The 20,109-nt window shown below is 40.8% G+C and overlaps 1 protein-coding gene across 3 annotated transcripts in view; it reads left to right on the top strand.

Moving 5' to 3' along the window:
- The window catches only part of dmxl1 (Dmx like 1), a 60,610-nt gene extending 43,262 nt beyond the window's left edge, over positions 1 to 17,348 (top strand). For 2 of the 3 annotated variants that reach the window (XM_080309335.1, XM_026188744.2), the window contains exons 35-51: positions 465 to 722; positions 1,071 to 1,276; positions 1,528 to 1,685; positions 1,890 to 1,975; positions 2,091 to 2,292; positions 3,403 to 3,520; positions 3,883 to 3,945; positions 7,578 to 7,664; positions 8,952 to 9,070; positions 9,459 to 9,606; positions 11,925 to 11,985; positions 12,421 to 12,548; positions 13,106 to 13,183; positions 13,327 to 13,418; positions 13,551 to 13,603; positions 14,072 to 14,289; positions 16,346 to 17,348. In XM_080309335.1, the coding sequence (XP_080165461.1) occupies positions 465 to 722; positions 1,071 to 1,276; positions 1,528 to 1,685; positions 1,890 to 1,975; positions 2,091 to 2,292; positions 3,403 to 3,520; positions 3,883 to 3,945; positions 7,578 to 7,664; positions 8,952 to 9,070; positions 9,459 to 9,606; positions 11,925 to 11,985; positions 12,421 to 12,548; positions 13,106 to 13,183; positions 13,327 to 13,418; positions 13,551 to 13,603; positions 14,072 to 14,289; positions 16,346 to 16,579 (2,309 nt within the window). In that variant the 3' untranslated portion in view covers positions 16,580 to 17,348. The remainder of the gene's footprint in view (positions 1 to 464; positions 723 to 1,070; positions 1,277 to 1,527; positions 1,686 to 1,889; positions 1,976 to 2,090; positions 2,293 to 3,402; positions 3,521 to 3,882; positions 3,946 to 7,577; positions 7,665 to 8,951; positions 9,071 to 9,458; positions 9,607 to 11,924; positions 11,986 to 12,420; positions 12,549 to 13,105; positions 13,184 to 13,326; positions 13,419 to 13,550; positions 13,604 to 14,071; positions 14,290 to 16,345) is intronic. The other variant, XM_080309336.1, reaches the window with a different exon arrangement.
- The last annotated feature ends 2,761 nt before the right edge of the window (positions 17,349 to 20,109 follow it).

The raw sequence follows: 20,109 nt of genomic DNA, 5'->3' as shown, positions 1-20,109 counted from the left end.
GGCAAGAAATTTCATGGACTTGTTGAAACAGTGGCATCCTGTTACAGTACCACACTCAAATTCCCGGAGTTCTTTCGAAAGACCCTTTTTCCTTTTCTTTCCTTTTTTTTTTTAACAAATGCATGGCTAGGTGCTTGATTTATTACACCTGTCCCAGTGAGACTAAAAACTAAAGACAAAGATTAAGAGGTGTGGCCTAATACATTTGTCCATGTACTGTATACGATGTCACCAGACTCATTTAAAACTTTAAATGTATTACTTACTTTTTAGTATACTTCTATTTTCCATGAAATGTTTCTTAAAATACAAAAAAGAATGCTGTCTGTGGGGCTCAATGTTTTACTCAGCAATTAGCAAATGTAGTTTTTTAGTCTATATTCAGATTCTGCTGTCTAAATATCTTTTTTTTCTTTTTTCTCTTTTTTTCCCCCCCGCTGTCCTTTACTCGTTCCTCTCACCAGGTATCGCCTCTCTGATTCGTCTGTTGAGCTCAGCAGGTGAGGAAAGCCAGCCAGGCTTAGCTGTGCTGCTGTGTGAGATCCTGACTGCTGTCTTCCTCAGTCTGTTTGTTCACGGCATGACCACTCACTCCTGCAACGAGCTGTTTCGCATCATGGCACACCCACTCAACAGCAAGCTTTGGGTGACGGTGTTTGGAGGAGGCGCTCGAATCCCTGTCATCGAAAAACTCAGCAGTCCAACAAGGACGCCCCCACCAGGTGATTCATTTGGAGGATGTAGTTTCCTTTGTGACACTGGTGTGTTCTTCTGAAGGTGACCTTGTAACTATAAACCACTTTACCCCTGTTAAATTAATTGGACTGTTAGCGTAGTGATATCCACCAACTTATTTGTGTGGGTGTGGGTTTGCCTTAGTGCTTGCTACTGCTTGGTAGACCTGATATAAAGTTACTGTAAATATTTGGAAAAAATCTAGGCGCTTTATTTATTTATTTATTATTATTATTATTTTTTTTTTTAATGAGCAAAAGGCACAATCAGAAGCATTTTAATGGCAGCTTGAAAGGGCGATTTAACACACTTTTAACTTTCTCTCAACACTCCAGCCTCACCAAGTGGCACAGACAGGAAGTCCAAACGATTTAGGCTTCTCTCATCACGTAGCGGATCCAAGGAAGAGTCTGGGATAGAGAGGGAGGGACCATTGAGTCCAAAGCACCATGTCCCTGTTGTGGAACAGGAAGCTCCCTCTATCTTTAAAGAACAGTTCGTCCCTCCAGAGCTCAGCATTTGGGATTACTTCATCGCAAAGGTAATCCAAATATTAGTAACAGTGGTTAAGAAGTGGTTTTAAAACATAAGCCTGCATATCTGCTCTCATTTCTGTTGGGATTTTGTTGCATCTTCAGCCTGTATAATGATAGAATGACTTTTTAATATAACTTCAATTTAACATCTTCTATAATACATTTAATTTTGTAAGTTGTCTCTTCTTTCCTTATACGGTTTTGTTGTTGATCTAAACAATTTTGTTTGTCTGTCTTCTGTTTTCTTGCATTCAAGCCTTCACTACCACCGTCAGAAAACAGAGTTGATTATGACTCCGAGGCGAGCCAGGGAAGCGAAGATGAAGACGACGACGACGACGACGACGATGAATATGATGATGTGTTTGATCCCAACTCACCGCAAAGGGAGCATTCAAACCACAATTCGTACAGGTATTGGCACAGCACTGAGTGCATATTTCTCCAGTCAGTGACTCATTTTTGAGCTGCCAAGATTTAACCTGAAGCTCTTTACAGCTGCTTGTCTTTTATTTATTTGTGTGCCTCTAAATTTTTCTCCACTCTATCTGAATAAACCTAAATGTAATTTTTTAAAGACTCTATTTCGGTTCTAAACTGGTTTCTTCTCCTTTTAAGTTGGTGTTTGATGCGGCTGGCCATGGTTCAGCTGGTGTTGGCCAATCTCAAGTCTTTCTACCTTACGGCAGGATATGATTTGTTAGGTAAACACTAAAATATACGCCAGCCCCTCGGATGTACATCCAGGATGTAAAGAAGCACTGTCCTATTTCTTACTGCTTGTCTCAGCTAGTCTTATTGTCTTCTTTTTAACCACAGACCTGCCTGTGGCCTCTCCTTTGTGTCATGCTGTGCTGAAGACGCTGCAGCGGTGGGAGCAGGTGCTGCAGAAAAGGCTGGAGATCTTCGGGGGCCCCCCTTCCAAGTATATCTCCACCCACCTCCATGATGAAATTGCCACACCTGGCCCCGCCCTCCTCAGGCACAAAACCCTATTTGAAGCATCAAATACCCCTTTCAGGTATTGAATCAGATTTTTTTTTTTTTTTTTTTTTTTTTACTTTTTTTGTCTTGTGGTTTGTTTATTTATTCATTTTTTTTCTCTTGTGTATCCACAGAGGTCCTCAGTCAATGCTTTGCATTTTCCCCATGTTTATTTCCACAAACCTGTTTATGTCAGTACTTCTTCATATATTTGTTATTTATTTTGGCATGTAAGTGAGGTGGCAGTGATTCAGTTTGTGGCCTGGGGTAAAGTTTTCATCTACAGCAAAGTAAACACATCAGCAAAAAAAAAACAAAAAACAATATTCCCTGCTTGTGCATGCAGCTTAAGAGGAAAGTGCCCAACTGTCTCTGCATTGTTTACATTCAAATTCAGGCTATGACTCACAATGAACAGCAAGTACACCTCTGTGTACTGCTGATGTATACTGCTAATTAAAACACTGTCTTTAACAGCGTCCACATGAGTGGAGAAAATTCCGATTGGCAGTTCTAATAAATTCATTTGCAGAGTTCTTAGTGGACTCATGACTTACACAATTTGCATACTGATGGAGAAAATAAAGAAATACATCGGTTAATTTGGCTTGGGGAAAATGCTAAATGAAAATTTGTATTAAAGGTATTATTAATAATATTTAAAAGTGAAAGTAAAACAAAAGAAAGGAAACGGCTAACCTAATAATCCATAAATAAATAAATGTGGATAATTAATGGATCCAAGTCATCCTCCCTGCCACTTAGTGGGCATCCAGCTGCAACAGTTTTGCTAACATCTGTTTCAGAACAGCAGACAGACAGAAGGATAAAGACATATTAATTACTGTCTGTTATTTACTTTTTTCCTGTTTAACTGGCTACTGTAAGATAGTAAAATCACAAAAATTGGGATTTTACTAACTCAAATATCTCTTATCTTTAATAAATTGTGGAGTAAATAGAAAAATATTCAGTAAATTCAAAAAATCAGTTTTTCTCACTTTTTTAGACCACCATTTTATCCATGTGCAGACTGACCCCGTTGGATACCACAGTAACATAGTCCATGGATTTACTGTTCTTTGAACAACATCATTCGTGATTTGTGATGTTAAATGCACATTACTGTTGACGATGTTCCTTTCAGGTCCAGCCACCACTCGGCGCTGCCAGTCAAACGTTTATGGCACTTTTTGGTGAAGCAGGAAGAAGTGCAGGAGACCTTTATCAGAAATATCTTCACCAAGAAACCGGGCACACATCAGGTATTTACATCATATCCCCCTGCTGCATGATTGCGTTGCTGGCACATTTTAATCATAGTCACTGAATAACACATTAACTATTTTGATATGATAACAAAATGCATCATTCCCAAGCTAAACTGCATTATTATTGCTTTTACATCCTTGTTATACTGTTTTTGTTTTGCATGCCAGCCTCTTTTTTTTTCCTTATTACTGCCTCCAGTTGCATTATTTTCATTCAAATAATTCCACCTTTTTTGATTAACAGCACAATAATTGAGTCTCTGTATGTGTTTGCATGGCTTGCCACTGGTGGTGGTTGCACTTGTGTGTGTGTGTGTCTGTGTGTCCACCCTGTGCTGCTTCCCCTGTCATTAAAGTCGGTTGAGGACCAGACTGACAATATGAAATGTTCAGGGATGGACGAGACAGGAAACAATCAGGTACTGTTTCTGATGAATTTTTGCTCATGATGTTGCAGTGGGATGGGTTGCTAAACAAACCTCAGTATCTGTTGCAATATTTAACCAACTGAAAAATCAAAAACTGAAGCTTTTGATTTTTTTTTGCTGAATGTGCATCAAGAACTACATTCAGCAAAAGCTTAAATGTAGTTCTTGATGCCTAAGATTGGTACATACGTCGACAGTGATGGATACTGAAAGACTGCGGGTGATCAAATGCCTTGCAGGTATAGCATGCTTGCAAGAAATGTAACATTCATGTCAGATGTTGTGTACATTTTTTACAAGTTTGACAAGTCGGCTTCAAAAAAATCCTCCCACATTTATTTGCTCTTTTTTTGTTTTGTTTTTAGGTTGGGTTTTTTGTGTGGTTTTTTTTATTTTTTTATTTTTTTAATTTTTATAAATAAGTGAAAATCACTGTTGCTTCAAGGCTGTTTAATTGGTCACAGAGTTTTATAGTTTATAAGGGACTTAAATATGAGTTTTACATATTGTCCCTATGACCCAACTGCAAACGTAAAGCTTTGAAGCCTGCAGTACCTTGCCTTTTTGTTTTTCTTGTAGCATGTTTATTCAGACGTGCATAACAAAGTAGTATGTCTGAGTTGACAAGACCCCTCTTTATGCTTCAGTCACACTAAGGAAAAACGGTTGTTGGCGATCGGGTGCAGAGAACTTGCAGTCTCATTGCTTTTGAAATTGGTGTCAGTTTGCTCTGAGTTTGTGATAATACAGCAGTTGGAATAAATAGGTAAAGATCACAAGTCTCTTGATGTCACTTGCAAATTTTGTTATCTACAAAGAAATTGACATTAAACATTAAGTACTTACATTCAGAGTTCAGTCAAAACCTCATAGATTTGAAATTCAGAAACTTCTCTACAAATACACTCAACAAAAATATAAACGCAACACCTTTGTTACTGCTCCCATTCCCCATGGGATGGACGTAGAGACCTAAAATTCATTCCAGATACACAATATAACCATCCCTCCCAAACAGTGGTCACAAATCAGTCCAAATGTGTGGTAGTGGGCACATCTGCTATATTGAGATAATCCATCCCACCTCACAGGTGTGCCACATCAGGATGCTGATCTGACATCATGAGTAGTGCACAGGTGTACCTCAGACTGCCCACAACAAAAGGCCACCCTGGAATGTGCAGTTTTTTGCGCTATTGGGGGTCTGGGGACCCAGAACCGGTCAGTATCTGGTGTGACCACCATTTGCCTCATGCAGTGCAACACATCGTCGCATGGAGTCTATCAGATTGTCAATTGTGGCCTGTGGAATGTTGGTCCACTCCACTTCAATGGCTGTGCGAGGTTGTTGGATATTCGTGGGAACTGGTACACGCTGTCGTATACGCCGGTCAAGCACATCCCGAACATGCTCAATGGGTGACATGTCCGGTGAGTATGCTGGCCATGCAAGAACTGGGACATTCTCAGCTGCCATCTGCCCTGAACAATGTGAACCATGATTCATCCGTGAAGCGCACACCTCTCCAACGTGCCAGACGCCATCGAATCTGAGCATTTGCCCACACAAGTCTGTTACGGCGACGAGCTGGAGTCAGGTCAAGACCCCGATGAGGACGACGGGCATGCAGTTGAGCGTCCCTGAGACGGTTTCTGACAGTTTGTGCAGAAATTGTTTGGTTGTGCAAACCAATTGTTCCAGCAGCTGTCTGGGTGGCTGGTCTCAGACGATCTTGGAGGTGAACCTGCTGGATGTGGAGGTCCTGGGCTGGTGTGGTTACACGAGGTCTGCGGTTGTGAGGCCGGTTGGATGTGCTGCCATATTCTCTGAAACGCCTGTGGAGACGGCTTATGGTTGAGAAATGAACATTCAATGCACGGGCGACAGATCTGGTTGACATTCCTGCTGTCAGCATGCCAATTGCACGCTCCCTCATTGCTTGTGGCATCTGTGGCATTTTGCTGTGAGACAAAACTGCACATTCCAGGGTGGCCTTTTGTTGTGGGCAGTCTGAGGTACACCTGTGCACTACTCATGATGTCAGATCAGCATCCTGATGTGGCACACCTGTGAGGTGGGATGGATTATCTCAATATAGCAGATGTGCCCACTACCACACATTTGGACTGATTTGTGACCACTGTTTGGGAAGGATGGTTATATTGTGTATCTGGAATGAATTTTAGGTCTCTACGTCCATCCCATGGGGAATGGGAGCAGTAACAAAGGTGTTGTGTTTATATTTTTGTTGAGTGTACTTACAAGCTGTGCTTTTCATAGTATAACCAAAATACAACCAGTAGAGTAGAAGTTGAGAGTCAAAAAGGCGTCATAAACAAGTTGTGCTCAACTGAGTCTGATTGACTACAATGTGTCTGCATTTAGAAGTTAAATGCCAGTTATTTGCATCCGATCCAGGTTGGACTGCAGTTGTTTGGATGTAATCTGTACAATCAAAATTTTTGCTCAGTGTTCGGGGGTTATACACTGAACCTGTGGCATCTGTTGCATTCATTTACCAACAGCAAAAACATTTAATGGTTTCTAGTCGCAGGGAGGTAGCTGTCCTACTTTTACTCTAGTGTGGCTGAGCCATTATACATGTGACTGTATGAAATGTAAATACCATATGAAACGAGACCATACTGTTTAATGCGGATGTGCACATTTTACGTCTTGAACCTGTCACGCATTATCTTAAATGCTAAAACTGTGATCAGGACCAAATTATAGTACATGTATTTTTAGTGCCATGTACCCTGAATGCTCTTGTCAAGAGTGAGATATTAATCTTGCATTTAGCTGTCTAAATATTCATGTGAATGTGAACCATCAATTTTAAATTGCACTGTAAACTGATGCTTCATAGAGGTTTTCTAATCTTCTTGCTCTCACCATGCAAGCTCCCATATTATAGCTACTCCATTTGGCTCAGTGTTAATTAACCCAGTCTCTCTGAGGACAAACTATGAAGCTGAATAGCTTCTGATTAATGGGCCCAACACTGTCGCAGTGAATCTGCATCCTACAGGGATTATGTGCTCGGCAAAAATGGCAAACCACCATATTTAGATTTCTGCAAGTCAAGTTATATTTTATTCCATCCGACAGAAAATGACATGGTCTTTTCCTCTCGAACAAATGCGGTGAAGACGTTAATTCAATCTCATGCTTAGAGGATGCTTGGCTTTGGCATCAAAGTGTAACATCTCTGTACAATATCCCACAGGACCACAGTGGTACAGTGTGTACTTGTGCTTATTGCTGAAGGGTTTTTGTTCTCATGCTGTCTAATGACAGTAGCCCAGTTATGCTGGCTGCTGTATTTAACAGTGTGGCCTGATACACTGAACATGGCCTTTCCTAACCCTAAGGGCAAGACAAACGAATACATAAACATAAAATACACAAATTGCATAGCAGAGAAAACTGTGAGTACGCTTACCTAGATTTATGAGCATCATCTACAGCAAATAATTTGATAGTTCACTTGTCAACCCTTCTCTTGTCGGGTCATTGGTCCTGTAGCATGAAAGGAAACTGAAATTATGGTGGATATTTGTCTGCGGGAAATGTTTCAGTTGTAATGATTGAATCCGTGTGTATTTTCTGCTGTCTGCAGACTGAGTCAGATCAGGGCAGCCCTGGAGGAAAAGCACGCATCATCCACAAGGAATCTGACATCATCACAGCCTTTGCCATCAACAAGGTAACAATTTGCTGACACAGATGTCATCGAACAATACGAAGTACTATGAGAATAAAAGAATGCATTACTCAAGCATGCAGCCTGTATTGGTCAATTTAATTAAACATTTAATATAAGAAAATTGCCATTAAATTGATTTAGTAATCTCTCTCTTTAAGAGAGTGTTTGGAAGGATAACTAAATAACCACAAAGTTTCCTCAGTGCAAAAGTATTGGAATCATACTTTTATCTATTGGAAAACTGTAATACAAACAAAGTTAACACCTTAAATAAACTGTTAAGTTTATTCAGCTTGTTAAGTGTGAGGTAACCTTTTGTGGGAGTTAGACATTTAATGTGATATACACCCCCAGGATAAGAATCTCGCCTCCAGAAATCTTCCTTAAGAATATTTGTTTCTCTAATCAATATTTTCATGTGTGCAGGGGGTCAAACATTGTTGTCGGTTACGAGGAAGAACTCGCAGAAGATGCAGATACTTCTAACAGTAGTTTGTGCAGACCAAAGAAGGAGACTAATAGGAGGATTGGACTAATAGGCAATAAATATGTCAGTGTCGCATTTCTCAAGAGGCAAAAAAAATCAAACAAGTAGCTTTACCCCAATTGTGCATAGTGACAGATCGATCTTGTGTGGTAAAACAAAAGTACCACTTACCAAATTAAGGAATATGTATTGTGAATATGGGGCGGGGGAGCTCTTCCCTATTCCCTTTGATAAATAATGCATGATTATATGTAATTCTTACAGGACTTGCTTATTTCAAAGCACGATTTACTCTTTTCACATTTTCACATCCATATCGGATGCTTTGTTTACATGCGATGGATACCTTGTTTTTCTGTACTATTATAAAAAGATGGCAACTATTTGAGTCGATTCCCCAGTTGCAAATAGATGTGTGGCACATGAGTTGCATTCGTCAGTGCAAACTAAATCAGACTGACGTGTTCGCGCTCTCAGGGCTGATTGTGCAAGCCTTTTTATCTTCTGTGTTTTTGTTCATTTTGTTCAATGGTTCGGACCTGGTGTTAGTGAATTCTTCTCAATATTCATCTCTGTTCACATTAGTCTACGTTAGTCGGAGCTGTGTGTTTATCCAGAGTGCTGTATTAGTACTGGCTTCTTCTAAAAAGCAAAAATGGAGAAGGGTGGTTTTAGTGTTGGTGAATCTCTACATTTCAGATTTGGCACATGCATCCAATCCAATTTTATTTACATTGGGACTCATATTTCCCATACCCCAATCCTCTCTGCGCTCACTTCTCTCTCTGTGTTTCTCCCAGGCCAATCGTAACTGTTTAGTCATGGCCTCCACACATGACATTCAGGAGTTGGATGTGTCATCCATCTTGGCTACTCAGATCTTGACATGGATCGATGATGACGAGGCTGAAGCCAAAGGGTAAGACAGCAGTCTGCTTTATACATATATACAAACAGCCATGAGTTCATCCAGAGTGCCATCAACTGTTCAACCTCGTGCCAAAAGAGCAAAATGTAAACGTTGGATAAAGACACTTTAGATTGTGTACATGCATCTGCACTGCCTCTCTCTGTATAGCACAGAGAGCATCTGTTTTTATATACAGAATTCTAAATATTAGCTCACAAATCACATTAGGCGTTAAGGTACTTTGCAGGTTTGTTGTTGAAACCTCTGTGCATATCAGTCCAGCTGTTGCAGGACTCATTGTTAGCTAATGATGGCTCTTTATGACTGGTTTGAACCAGCCAGGCACCTCGTCTCATCATATACATCACTTCTTCTTCTTTCTTTTTTTTCCTCTAAGTGTGGGTGGTGACGACTTCCTGGTGGTCCATACACGCGATGATTTTGCCGCCCTCCACGGCACCACGCCATACACCCACAGTAACCCTGGCACTCCTATCAACGTACCGTGGCTAGGAGGCATGCAGACGGGCAGAGGTGCCGCCGTGGTAAGCTCCCAACCTGGATTTATACAATAAAACGGCCAAATCACAAGGAGTGCTGTATTTTTGTTGGGTTCTTTTGTTTGTTTTGTGTTTACATATAAATAACATAATTGTGACTTTTGTTGTATAATATTGGGCCGATTTCAAAAATGTGCTAGTGTTTTAAAAGTGTTACTTTTAACATTTGCATTTCACCAAAACCTGATAAAACAGTTGTGAAATTAAAGTTGGCTGAATGTTCACCGGATTATCTAAACAAATAGATTTTAGCAGATTTCTGTTGTCTTGATGTTTGGAAACGATCAGATGTAATATCAAGCACAGTTTTTCACAGTTTGGCTCCATGAGCTTTCATTCACTACGCAGTGATAATGAGTTTATAATACTACCTGCTGCTTTTGTGTAATTAATTGATGTTGTCTGCACTTTTTGTACTCAAAGCAAAAATCCTCAAAGCATAGCTTAAATAAATAATTCATTTTTGTCTCTGTCTGTTTTGCCAAAAGCGTTGCGGCTGCTAACATTAGCTCCTCTCATTGGCTTACTGAGGAACTGAGATGGTGTTTTGAGATGTATGAGTCAAACGTTTCTGCTGTTTTTGTGGAAAACTGTGCTGATTTCTACCGAGCGGAGAAGGTTTGCTTTAGCAGGAGGGAGATAATTTGGTTCTTGTGGTGTCATTGAGTCAAGTAGATGCGACTCATGTTTGTTATTTCAGCTAGTTAACTTATTGCTCCTGATATGCAGACTGGACAGTAAGAGCCACTTTGCATCGTAAGTATTTTACCAACCAGTCAGTTTGTTCAGTGTCAGAGTGGAGTATATTTTGAGATGAATGATAAATGGAATCCTCGATAGAAAATACATTGCCATTAATTTCAGCCTCTCTCAGCCAACAGTCATGTTGCATATTTTCACTCTGATATACTGAGGCTCAGTAGGTTTTCCCTCCTATCATTATAATAGAACAGCCTTGTATTTATTCTTTAATTTCAAAGCAGGGTTTATTATTAGCTAATAAATTGACACACGGGAACTCTAATACTTGTATCAGTTTGGTATCAGATGATGAAATACAGTAAATACTAGGATGGTCTCTGTTGACTAATGTGAACTATGTCCTCAGTCTTTGCTTAAATGAAGGATGTAGTCAATGTGATGTCACCCAGTGGTTTTGGGCACCAGATCTGGCAACTTTTTCTTAGAGACAGAAGTGATTAGCTCTGTGTGAACGCTAGGGAATATTTAATTGTGTAAAAATATATACCAGATGAGGATGGTAAGATATGGCACTGCCCTGGTGTACAGTTATTCATTAACTCTCATATTACACATGCCAGAAGTTTCAAATAATGGGTTCACTGTATGAACATCAGTTTCTGCAAGCCAAAACTGAGCATGTAAATGGCTAAAGTTTATGAGGGGCAGCCAATCAGAAGAAACAGTGGTCTTAAGGGAGAGGAGTAAAAATGGAATGCACCATAAAACAGCTCAAAATCCTCCTTTATTTTATTATCTTTTTAAAAAAACTGGATTATTTCTGAGTGCAAGAACGAATATGGAGTTACAAATAAATTACCCCTGAAAGAGAGCGTCAAACAGGAGGGAAGCAAAGTGGCAAAAGTTTTTTCCGCTCAGGCTGATGGGCTATTGTCCTCACCCCCCTGGGCGTGCGGGCAATGTGGTCACCTAAGTTTGTGAATGTAGTAATTTGAAAACTAGGTAACGTAGGATTTTCAAAATAATACCATAGGTGTGTTGACTGGGAAGCTGAGGGTTGGCTAATGGCAGTTGGCCAACCCTCCAGTATTTGATGCCAATATTTTTAATTTATCCATCAGCTGCATGAACAAAATATTGAATATCAATTAAAATGTCTAACCTACAGTATGTGAAGACATTAAGTTAGACTTAGTGTCTGCCTTTTGGACTATAACGTAGACAGAATTTACTTTAACGAGAAAATGATAGGTTGTCAGTGGATTCACTGGAAGCAGGAGTAAGCACCTTTCTTGCTTTTGATGATCATGATTAAAGGGGTCACGTTAAAGTTAATCATCAGAATCTACATCATGTTATTTCTGAATGAAGCACGTGTGAGGGAGCCATGTGAGAAGGGATTTAAAAATCATTCCTTCAAGTCATGTGACACCGTCAGGAAACATGTATTTTGTGTAAAAGGGGCTTTAAAACAGCATAACACTGTTTCACTACATCTCTCTGCACTTCACCTGGTTTTAAAGATTTATTCTTTACCATGATGAAGCTCTGTTTTCTCACTGAATTTCTCCTCCTCCTCCTCTTCACTTTTCTTCTCCCAGATGATCAAGAGAAATATCAACAATGTGCGAAGAATGACCTCCCATCCCACACTGCCGTACTGTAAGTACAACTCCGATGTCTGTCGGTAGATTAGAAAACTATTCGCCTATTAAAAGTGGTATTCGGACATCATATATCTGCTGTTGAAAAACAGCCTTCAGGGGGTGATTACATACAAAAAAAAGTTTCTCTTATGTTGATATTTGTAAACTGGCAGAGCTGTTTTCCATTAGTCCCAGTGCTGCTAAAGGCTGAGTGCGCTCACTTTGCTGCAAACTTGTATTTTCCAGTCAAACTGCAGACTGGTGATGCAGCTGAGGAGTGTTTGTCTGGGATGAAAACAGCTTTCAATCAATTTAACCTGGTCTTCACTTATGTAGTAGATGAATTTGGGAACAAAGAAGTGCCAAAACCCTCCTGTTGAGGTCTGAATGGTCACTGGGATGTATTGGAAGATGAGCTGTTATCACGTGCGGTTTTGTTTCTGTTCATCAGACCTGACAGGAGCTCAGGATGGTAGCGTGAGGATGTTTGAATGGGGTCACTCCCAGCAGATCATCTGCTTCCGAAGTCCAGGCAACTCCAGAGTCACCAGGATACGATTCAACCATCAAGGAAACAAGGTTACAAACTCTCACACCCCTCCTGCTCTGTGTACCAGGATAGTGAACACATTGGCCTGCTGACTACCGCCATACAGATGTCAGGCTATTCTTAGCTTTGCAACATGACTGCAGAGTGATGTGAGCCTGTCGCATTCGGAAACGTTTTCACACTTCCTCTGCCGTTCAGGCACGGACCACAGCGGGGAGGTTGGCTTCAGCACGCATTGTTCTTCAGCTCAGTGATTCAAACACTCTAAACTGAGGCACTCGCCTCAAGCTAATAATTTTCTCAGATGGTGCCTCTCTCGTGCCAGCGCTCTCTTACCTGCTTGATGCAGCCCAGAGCGCAAAATATGCTTTAAGAGGGCAAAAAGGAATGAGAGGATATAGAAAGCACTTTAGTTATGTAAGTGGTGCTTGGCCGTATGAGGCTGTTGACATGTTTTGGAGGACAAATTCACAGTGAGGGAGTGAGCACAAACATTTTTTAATATATATGTCAAATGCAATATAAGGGATCATTCTATCCTATTTACAGCAAAGTGTGATATCTGCTTTGTGCTTGTTTTCTGTAGTTTGGGATTGTGGATGCTGATGGAGCCTTGAGTCTCTGGCAGACCAACACAAGCGGGACTACACCGAAACCATATCTGGTGAGATGCTCGCAGCTCATTTAGCTGGTTTTTCTTCTATATCCCTCAAGTGTCCTCCTGTTTTTCTGTCACACTCCTTTTTGTTTATTCTTGTCCTGCTTTATTATTAACGTCACTGTCACTTCTCTGTTTCCCGCTACCAGACTCTGCAGTGCCACAACAAGACAGCTAATGACTTTCTCTTTGTGGGCTCTTCCTCCCTCATCGCCACTGCGGGTCTTTCAACAGACAACAGGTCCCACAGACTTTCCAGTCAATTTAATCCTATGCCACCTCTCATTAAACACTGAATCTGCTGTGCCTAATGATATGTTCTGTAATGAAAATGTTAGAAAATACTGTAATTTGGTTACTTTTGACTCTACAGGAATGTGTGTCTGTGGGACACACTAGTGACTCCTGCTAACAGCCTTGTGCAAGGTAAGATACTGCACCTAATTAGCCTATTTAGTAGTGTCTTTGGCATGGTTAATCACATGCTTCAATGGATTTTCTCCAGCTACTCCAGCTTTCTCCAACAGTCCAAAGACATGCATATAAGACTAATTGGTCTTTCTAAATTGGCAGTACTTGTGAATGTGAGCATGAGTGATTGCGTCTCTGTGTTAGCCCTGTGATGGACTGGTGGACTATTCAGTTTTCTCCCCCTATGACAGCAGGGAAAAGGACAAGATATTAAATTAATGGAGGATGCCTTGCAGGCTCCTTGGTTATGGTTCACAGATTCCTGGAGATTGCCAGTGTCCCCACATTCAGAGCCGCTGTTCTGTAATAAATACCTTTTGGTGTTGGAAAGAAAGTTTGAAAACAAATTAAATCAAATGGCGAAAAACATTTAAGAACTATGATTGACATTTTTCTCTTCTGTCTACCTCTCTCTGTCCTTAGCTTTCAGCTGCCACGAGTCCGGTGCCACCGTGCTCTCCATGGCCCCCAGGCAGCAGCTGCTTATCACAGGCGGGAGGAAGGGCTGGATCAGCGTGCTGGAGCTTTCCCACAAGCACCAGCGGCAGAGCTTCCAGGCCCATGACTCGCCGGTCAAAGCACTAGCCGTCGATCCAACTGAGGATTGCTTTATCAGTGGATCAGCTGAGGGCAACATTAAGGTTTGTCAACTAGTCTTTTTGACATTTGATGTGTGATAAAATGTTTCTGAGTGGCATTTTTTTTTTCAGGTGTACAGCACTTGTTAATTTGTTTGCAAGTGGGAAGCAGACAGTTTGCTGTGATATAAATGCTCTTCGAGTTTCTTCTCGAAGGTCTTTAGTTTTACATGAGCTTCGCTGGGTACAGTGATCCTAAAAATCTATATGAAGAGACTTGATCATTTCCTCTACCCTCGTAAATTCGTCACTTGCAGAACTGCCCTCCAGGGCGTTTGGCACCCAGACGTGTATGTCTCTGTTGCGTTTATCGGTGGAGACGGTGACCTCCAGCAAAGCAAAAGAAATCCATTGTCACTTGTGATTAACCACCTGCTCGGGACAGCTGTGTGACTGATGGAGACTAACATGTAAGGTGAAAGTGGGTTGACACTGGGAAAGGCAGAGGAGAAGGCAGTAGGAGGAGGATGTGAATGTCTGCAGCTAATATATTACCAGAGACAGCAGGTCTTTTTTATCTTTTTGACTTGGATATGCTGCTGCAGATCACACAGCTGTCACTCCAAGGATGAAGCCCCTGTGTCGCTCACATGTAGAATGGTGCAGTGCACATCTGCTTGAAATTCAAATGACTTTCACTCTGGATAATTGCTCAGAAAAAAAAACCTTTCAAAGCTGTGCGTGAGGTTACTCATCTAAAGTCTTTAAAAGCTTATAAATGTGCAGCACAACAGTTTGCAGTTTGCAGTCAGTCAGTATACAATTAAAGTGTTTGATGAGAGCTGGAACTTCAATAAATTAGATACCTTAATGAATCATGCAGCTCCCAGACTGAGAATACGAGTCAAATGATCCAAGTTGTTCAGAGCCTATCGAGGTCTTCAGTGGAAACTCAGCCATGTATTTCTGTTTTTTCTGGTAAAGAGGCCACAATACATTCTGCTGCAGTAGCACCCAAACCTGACCGTATTACATTGATGTTGTTTTCAGTGAAGAAATAATTCTTAAATACAGGCTTAAAGGGGCAAAGTAAGAATGCATGAAACAATGAAATGTCAACAGCGAGTTGTAGCCATGACAGAATAAAAGGTACCAAATTAATCTCAAGTTTGAACTGGATACCACTAAGAGCACATTTAAGTTTAAACTACATTAGTGACTATAGCTACAAAGGGATGAGAGGGGGGGGGGGAGACAAATGTCCAACATCACAATAATAATCATAACCGTGATGAGACCCTGGCACTGCAAAGATTATTAGGACGGTTTGCTGTGAACTTGCTTTTGAAATAGTAGTTTTGAAGGCTTGGACCAGGTCTGCAGCCACTTGCATTCTTTGGAGCAACTTTCATGCATTAAGATGGCAATAAAACAGAAGCTGGCAATTACATACATTTTGAAACAGAAATTCAGAAAATCATCCGCAAACAGTGACCCAGTTGCTGCAGGATGGTTACTAACTGTAAGTCATAGGACATAGTTGCTTAGTAACCTTGCTTTTATACAGGAATATAAACAAGGATGCAATCAGTTGGCAACCAGTTGAGTTGAATCTCCTACTGCACATTGAGACACGTCGCAGACAAGTTGCGCTCACTGATTCACATGAATTTAAACATGCTGGAATTGTCATTTCTAAATTGGAACCTTCACCAGTTTGTCTGAGACTGATTCCAGTCTGAGTCAGAACATGATTGTTCGATGGTTGAGTGTGTTGCACACTCAACACACAAGTAACACAGTTACTTGTAGAAAGCAAAGAATTCAGCACAATCATCAAATTAAGAAGCAGTTTGTGACTTTTTCATCTTGGAGTTAGAGCATCGGAGAGAATTTATGGCAAAAGATATTTGGTTTGGGGGATTTTAATTAATTTTTTTTATACTGGTCATGTTTTTTAATCAGAGAATGAGCTTCATCAGGTTCTTAGTAGGTTCAGTTCATTCAGGTTTGGATTGTTTATAGATGTTTTTATAGAGACGCATTCTCCCTTTGACCGAAACAAACTCCATTAAACTGTCCTGTTTCTGATTTTTCAAATCTTCCCTGCTTCCTCCAGGTTTGGAGCCTGACCACGCATAGCCTCCTTTACACCTTTCCCAACGAACACGCTCGCCAGTCGCTGTTCAGGAACCTCGGCACAGGTGTGATGCAGCTCGAAGTGGGACCAGCTAACTACATCTTCTCCTGCGGCGCCGACGGTACCATGAAGATGAGGATCCTCCCGAACCGCTTCAGCGTTACGAACAACAACCACGGCAACCTCAAGAATGATGTGAAATTCTTCATATAGACAGAAAAGTGTGGCATTAAAACAGTTTATGTGAGCAGAGGCACGATTTGTGAATTGCGTGTCATACGTGATTGGAAAAATGGCAACTGATTCATTTCTAGGATTTATAGACTTTCACAGAAGGGAGCGCTCGCCGGTTGATCGGGCGTGACCGTGCTGTATCACCTGTTGTGATCCACCTGAATCCAAATTTGACTTTAAAGCTAACCAAACACAGGAGCTTTTACAAGTGTTTTAAAATGTAGAGAAAGGCAAATGCAGGCTAATGTGCACGGGACACCTTCAGTCAGAATCAGCTGAAGGAGAGACAAAATAAGCAGCTGGAGACTCTGCACAAAACAGCCATCTCTGTCTCCACCGAACAACACACGGAGAGCACTTTTTGCACAGGAAGTGAAAGCTGTAGGAGCAGGTGTGAAGTCTAAACCTGCAGCATTGTTTCACTTATACAAGATACGTTTTAGTTTGTATTAGGAAATCAGTTGTGATGATGGCAAAAGCTCTTCTGGAAGCATTCAGGTGATCACTTTCAGAGCCCTTGGCACAAAGCGGAACAGTCGGTGGACGTTCAAAGCACATCATATCCAGTTCTGGTGCTCCAGATAAACCAGCTTGGTTGGAGTAGCAGAGGATCAGGACGCTTCACAGCCTCCTAGTGTTATGTTGCTGCTGTGTTTAGTTTTAGGCACCTTTCTGTAACCCAGCTGCAATTGAAATGAACGCAGGATTTATAACTATGGTACCAATAAACATGGTTCATGAATTTAAAGCAGCGGCTTAACATATTTGGGAGATTCTCTCATTCGTTTTCTGATACAGACCTTACGCGACAGTTTTAGACTACTCTCGTGTTTGTCCGCTTAAATATGAGCCTTCAGCGAGCTGCTGGGTGGCTTAGAACAAAAACCAGAAATGGGGAAACTGCTAATAACGGTCACAAAATCAGCCGATCAGCACACACTTTCCTGGGATCCACGCACTCATAGGTAATTAGCTCCGTCCGTTAAAGAAGAGTCTGGCATATTGACGCTTTTTACCTTCATACACACCATCGGAGAGCAGTACAAGTGCTCCTTGGCTGATTTTGTTACTGCTAGACGAAGCCAATAGTTTCCACATCAGGGCTGTCTTTATTTTTAACAGACAGACATGAAAGTGGTCGAACGCTGTCAGAAAGCAAGTGTTTTCCAAAATGTTGAGCTGCTCCTTAACCAGGCTAGCAGGATTTGGTACATTTAAACCACTCTCACGTGACGTGAGTAGCATTCATCATCCATGCTCTGCCGGGAAACCTCTGTTTTTTTGGTTTGTTTGTTTGTTTTTTACACACACCAACCATGCAAGCACACCGCCCTCACTCCCCAGCGTCTCCTCCCAGAAGCCACCACAAATACTGCTCAGGAACAGCATGAAGAACTTGGAAAAGAGCCCAGACACCCAGATTCCAATGTGATCTGCCACCAGAACAAGCCTCATCCTCGGGGGCCACCCCTCCGCCCCAAACTCACAACCCTACAGGACCCGAAGGATCCGCTGCACCGACCCAAAACCACTCGCTCCATCCCTCAGCCGGTCAGAGCTGTTCATCTGAGCAGCTTTGGGAAACTGTTTCGGTCTTTTTGGATGGTTTAATGTTGTGGCTGATCGGTGTATGCGTGCCACCACCCAGTGGGCTATCTGATTGTGCCAGATTTTTGTGTATTTGCACGTAAAAACTAAGCTAAATTATATGTAGTGTTATGAATATAAGGATAGAAGGCAGGCATGGTCTTAGGTGATGAGATGATGACAATACGTAATGAGATATTTGTTCATCTCGGCCTAGAACCAGAGGTATTCATTCAATATTAAGTGTCCTTAAATCTCTGAAGGCTACTTCTGCCAACCTGGCACAGTACTAGGACTGCTGGTTCTGCTCATGTTGTTTAACACATTGATAGGGGCCGTCAGAACACCACCTCTGGGTGAGTTTTGTTTTTGGAAATGTTAAGCTTCCGATCATGTAGCAGGAAGCTTTGCTGTTGGCAATGGAAAGGGTTTTTTGAGGGGGAGGGGTTCAAATTTTATGGAGATTTAGTTTTGCTGTGGAAATGTTTTATTCCGGTTACCCTGCACCTCCCTTTCATCGACTCCTAGCTCTAATTTTTCACATGGACCATGATTGACAGATGTCTTTTGAATAATTTGCCTTTATTTTAATTTGATTAGATTTACTTCTTCTTTTGTCACACTTAATTATCAATTATCTTTTTAAAAATTCTTTAACTTCTTTTTATATCATCCAAATGTAGCTCATTGCCTTCAGTACACCTTTGGAAAATACAATCTAGGCTGTTGTATCACATGATGCGTCTTCCACTTGACTAAGGAAGAGGCTCTTACAAACTGTTAATCCAGTAAGCTAACTGCCCATAGAGCCTTGTTTTGCTGCTGTAGGGAAGCAAATAGAGATTAGCTTTGATTTCAGGGTGGATGAAGTATAGAAAGCCTTATATATGAAGCAGGTTGATCACAGTTACATACTGCGTGTGTAAATATAAAGATCCATGAACTAGCTTCTGATAATACCTGCATAATCGCAACGATTAGTCGTAGATTAGCGGTAGGTAACGACGAAAGCCACTTTATGAAGAAAATCATTGTGTACAAACAGGTATATTTATGAAAATGTTCATATTTAGAATTATACTGTTCAGGCAGCAGATGTAATCTTACTAATTTTTCTTTTCTCGTCATTGTTTCCTTTTGTTTTGTTCTGGGTTATTTTGTTTTTCTGATGTGGACTATTTTTGTTTTTCACACCAATTAAAGTGTTTGGAGATTCCTTTGTACTCCTGCAGCAGAAGGACAATAAAATGAGTTTTATCAAAGCCAAACGATATCTGCTCGAACAGACACTGGAGAATAAATAATTGTTGTTGTTTTTTTTAATCTAATACTTCTCATTATTCTTTCAAAGACTGGAAGATTTCAGATTCTCTTTATTAACGTTAAAATCGTAGATGAAAAAACTCACTTGGCTTGATCACAAAGAAGCGGATCGTCATATCAAGCGCTTTAAAAACACTTGCATATTGAAAATGTGAATTTGATCAGATTATTCTAATTTTATAGTAGAGATATTGTATAAATCAGTGTATTATAAACAGGAAAATGTACTGATGTAATAAAAGGATTGTATAACACGAGCAGATGTGTTCTGTGATGTCAGAGCATTGCAATACACAATCATATCGGTATTCACTTAGTTACACCTGTTAATCTGCATATTGATCTAATCAGCCAATCGTACGGCATCGAGTCGATCCATTTAGGTACACAGACATGGCAACGATGACCAGCTGAAGTTCAAATTAAGCATCAGAATGGGGAAGAACGATGATTTAAGTCATTTTAAACGAGACGAAATACTTTAACTGTGATTTGGCGCTATATGAATGAAAGTGAATTTAATAAATAATGGTTAACTTTTTCACACCCATTTCCAGCTCCATATATATTCTTCCGCTTTGTTCGGTGAACCTCTCGGT

The sequence above is a fragment of the Astatotilapia calliptera genome, chromosome 12 (assembly GCF_964374335.1).
Source record: "Astatotilapia calliptera chromosome 12, fAstCal68.1, whole genome shotgun sequence".
Lineage (NCBI taxonomy): Eukaryota > Metazoa > Chordata > Actinopteri > Cichliformes > Cichlidae > Astatotilapia > Astatotilapia calliptera.
Note: the sequence above shows the minus strand (reverse complement) of the source record. Positions and strands in the feature narration are given on the sequence as shown.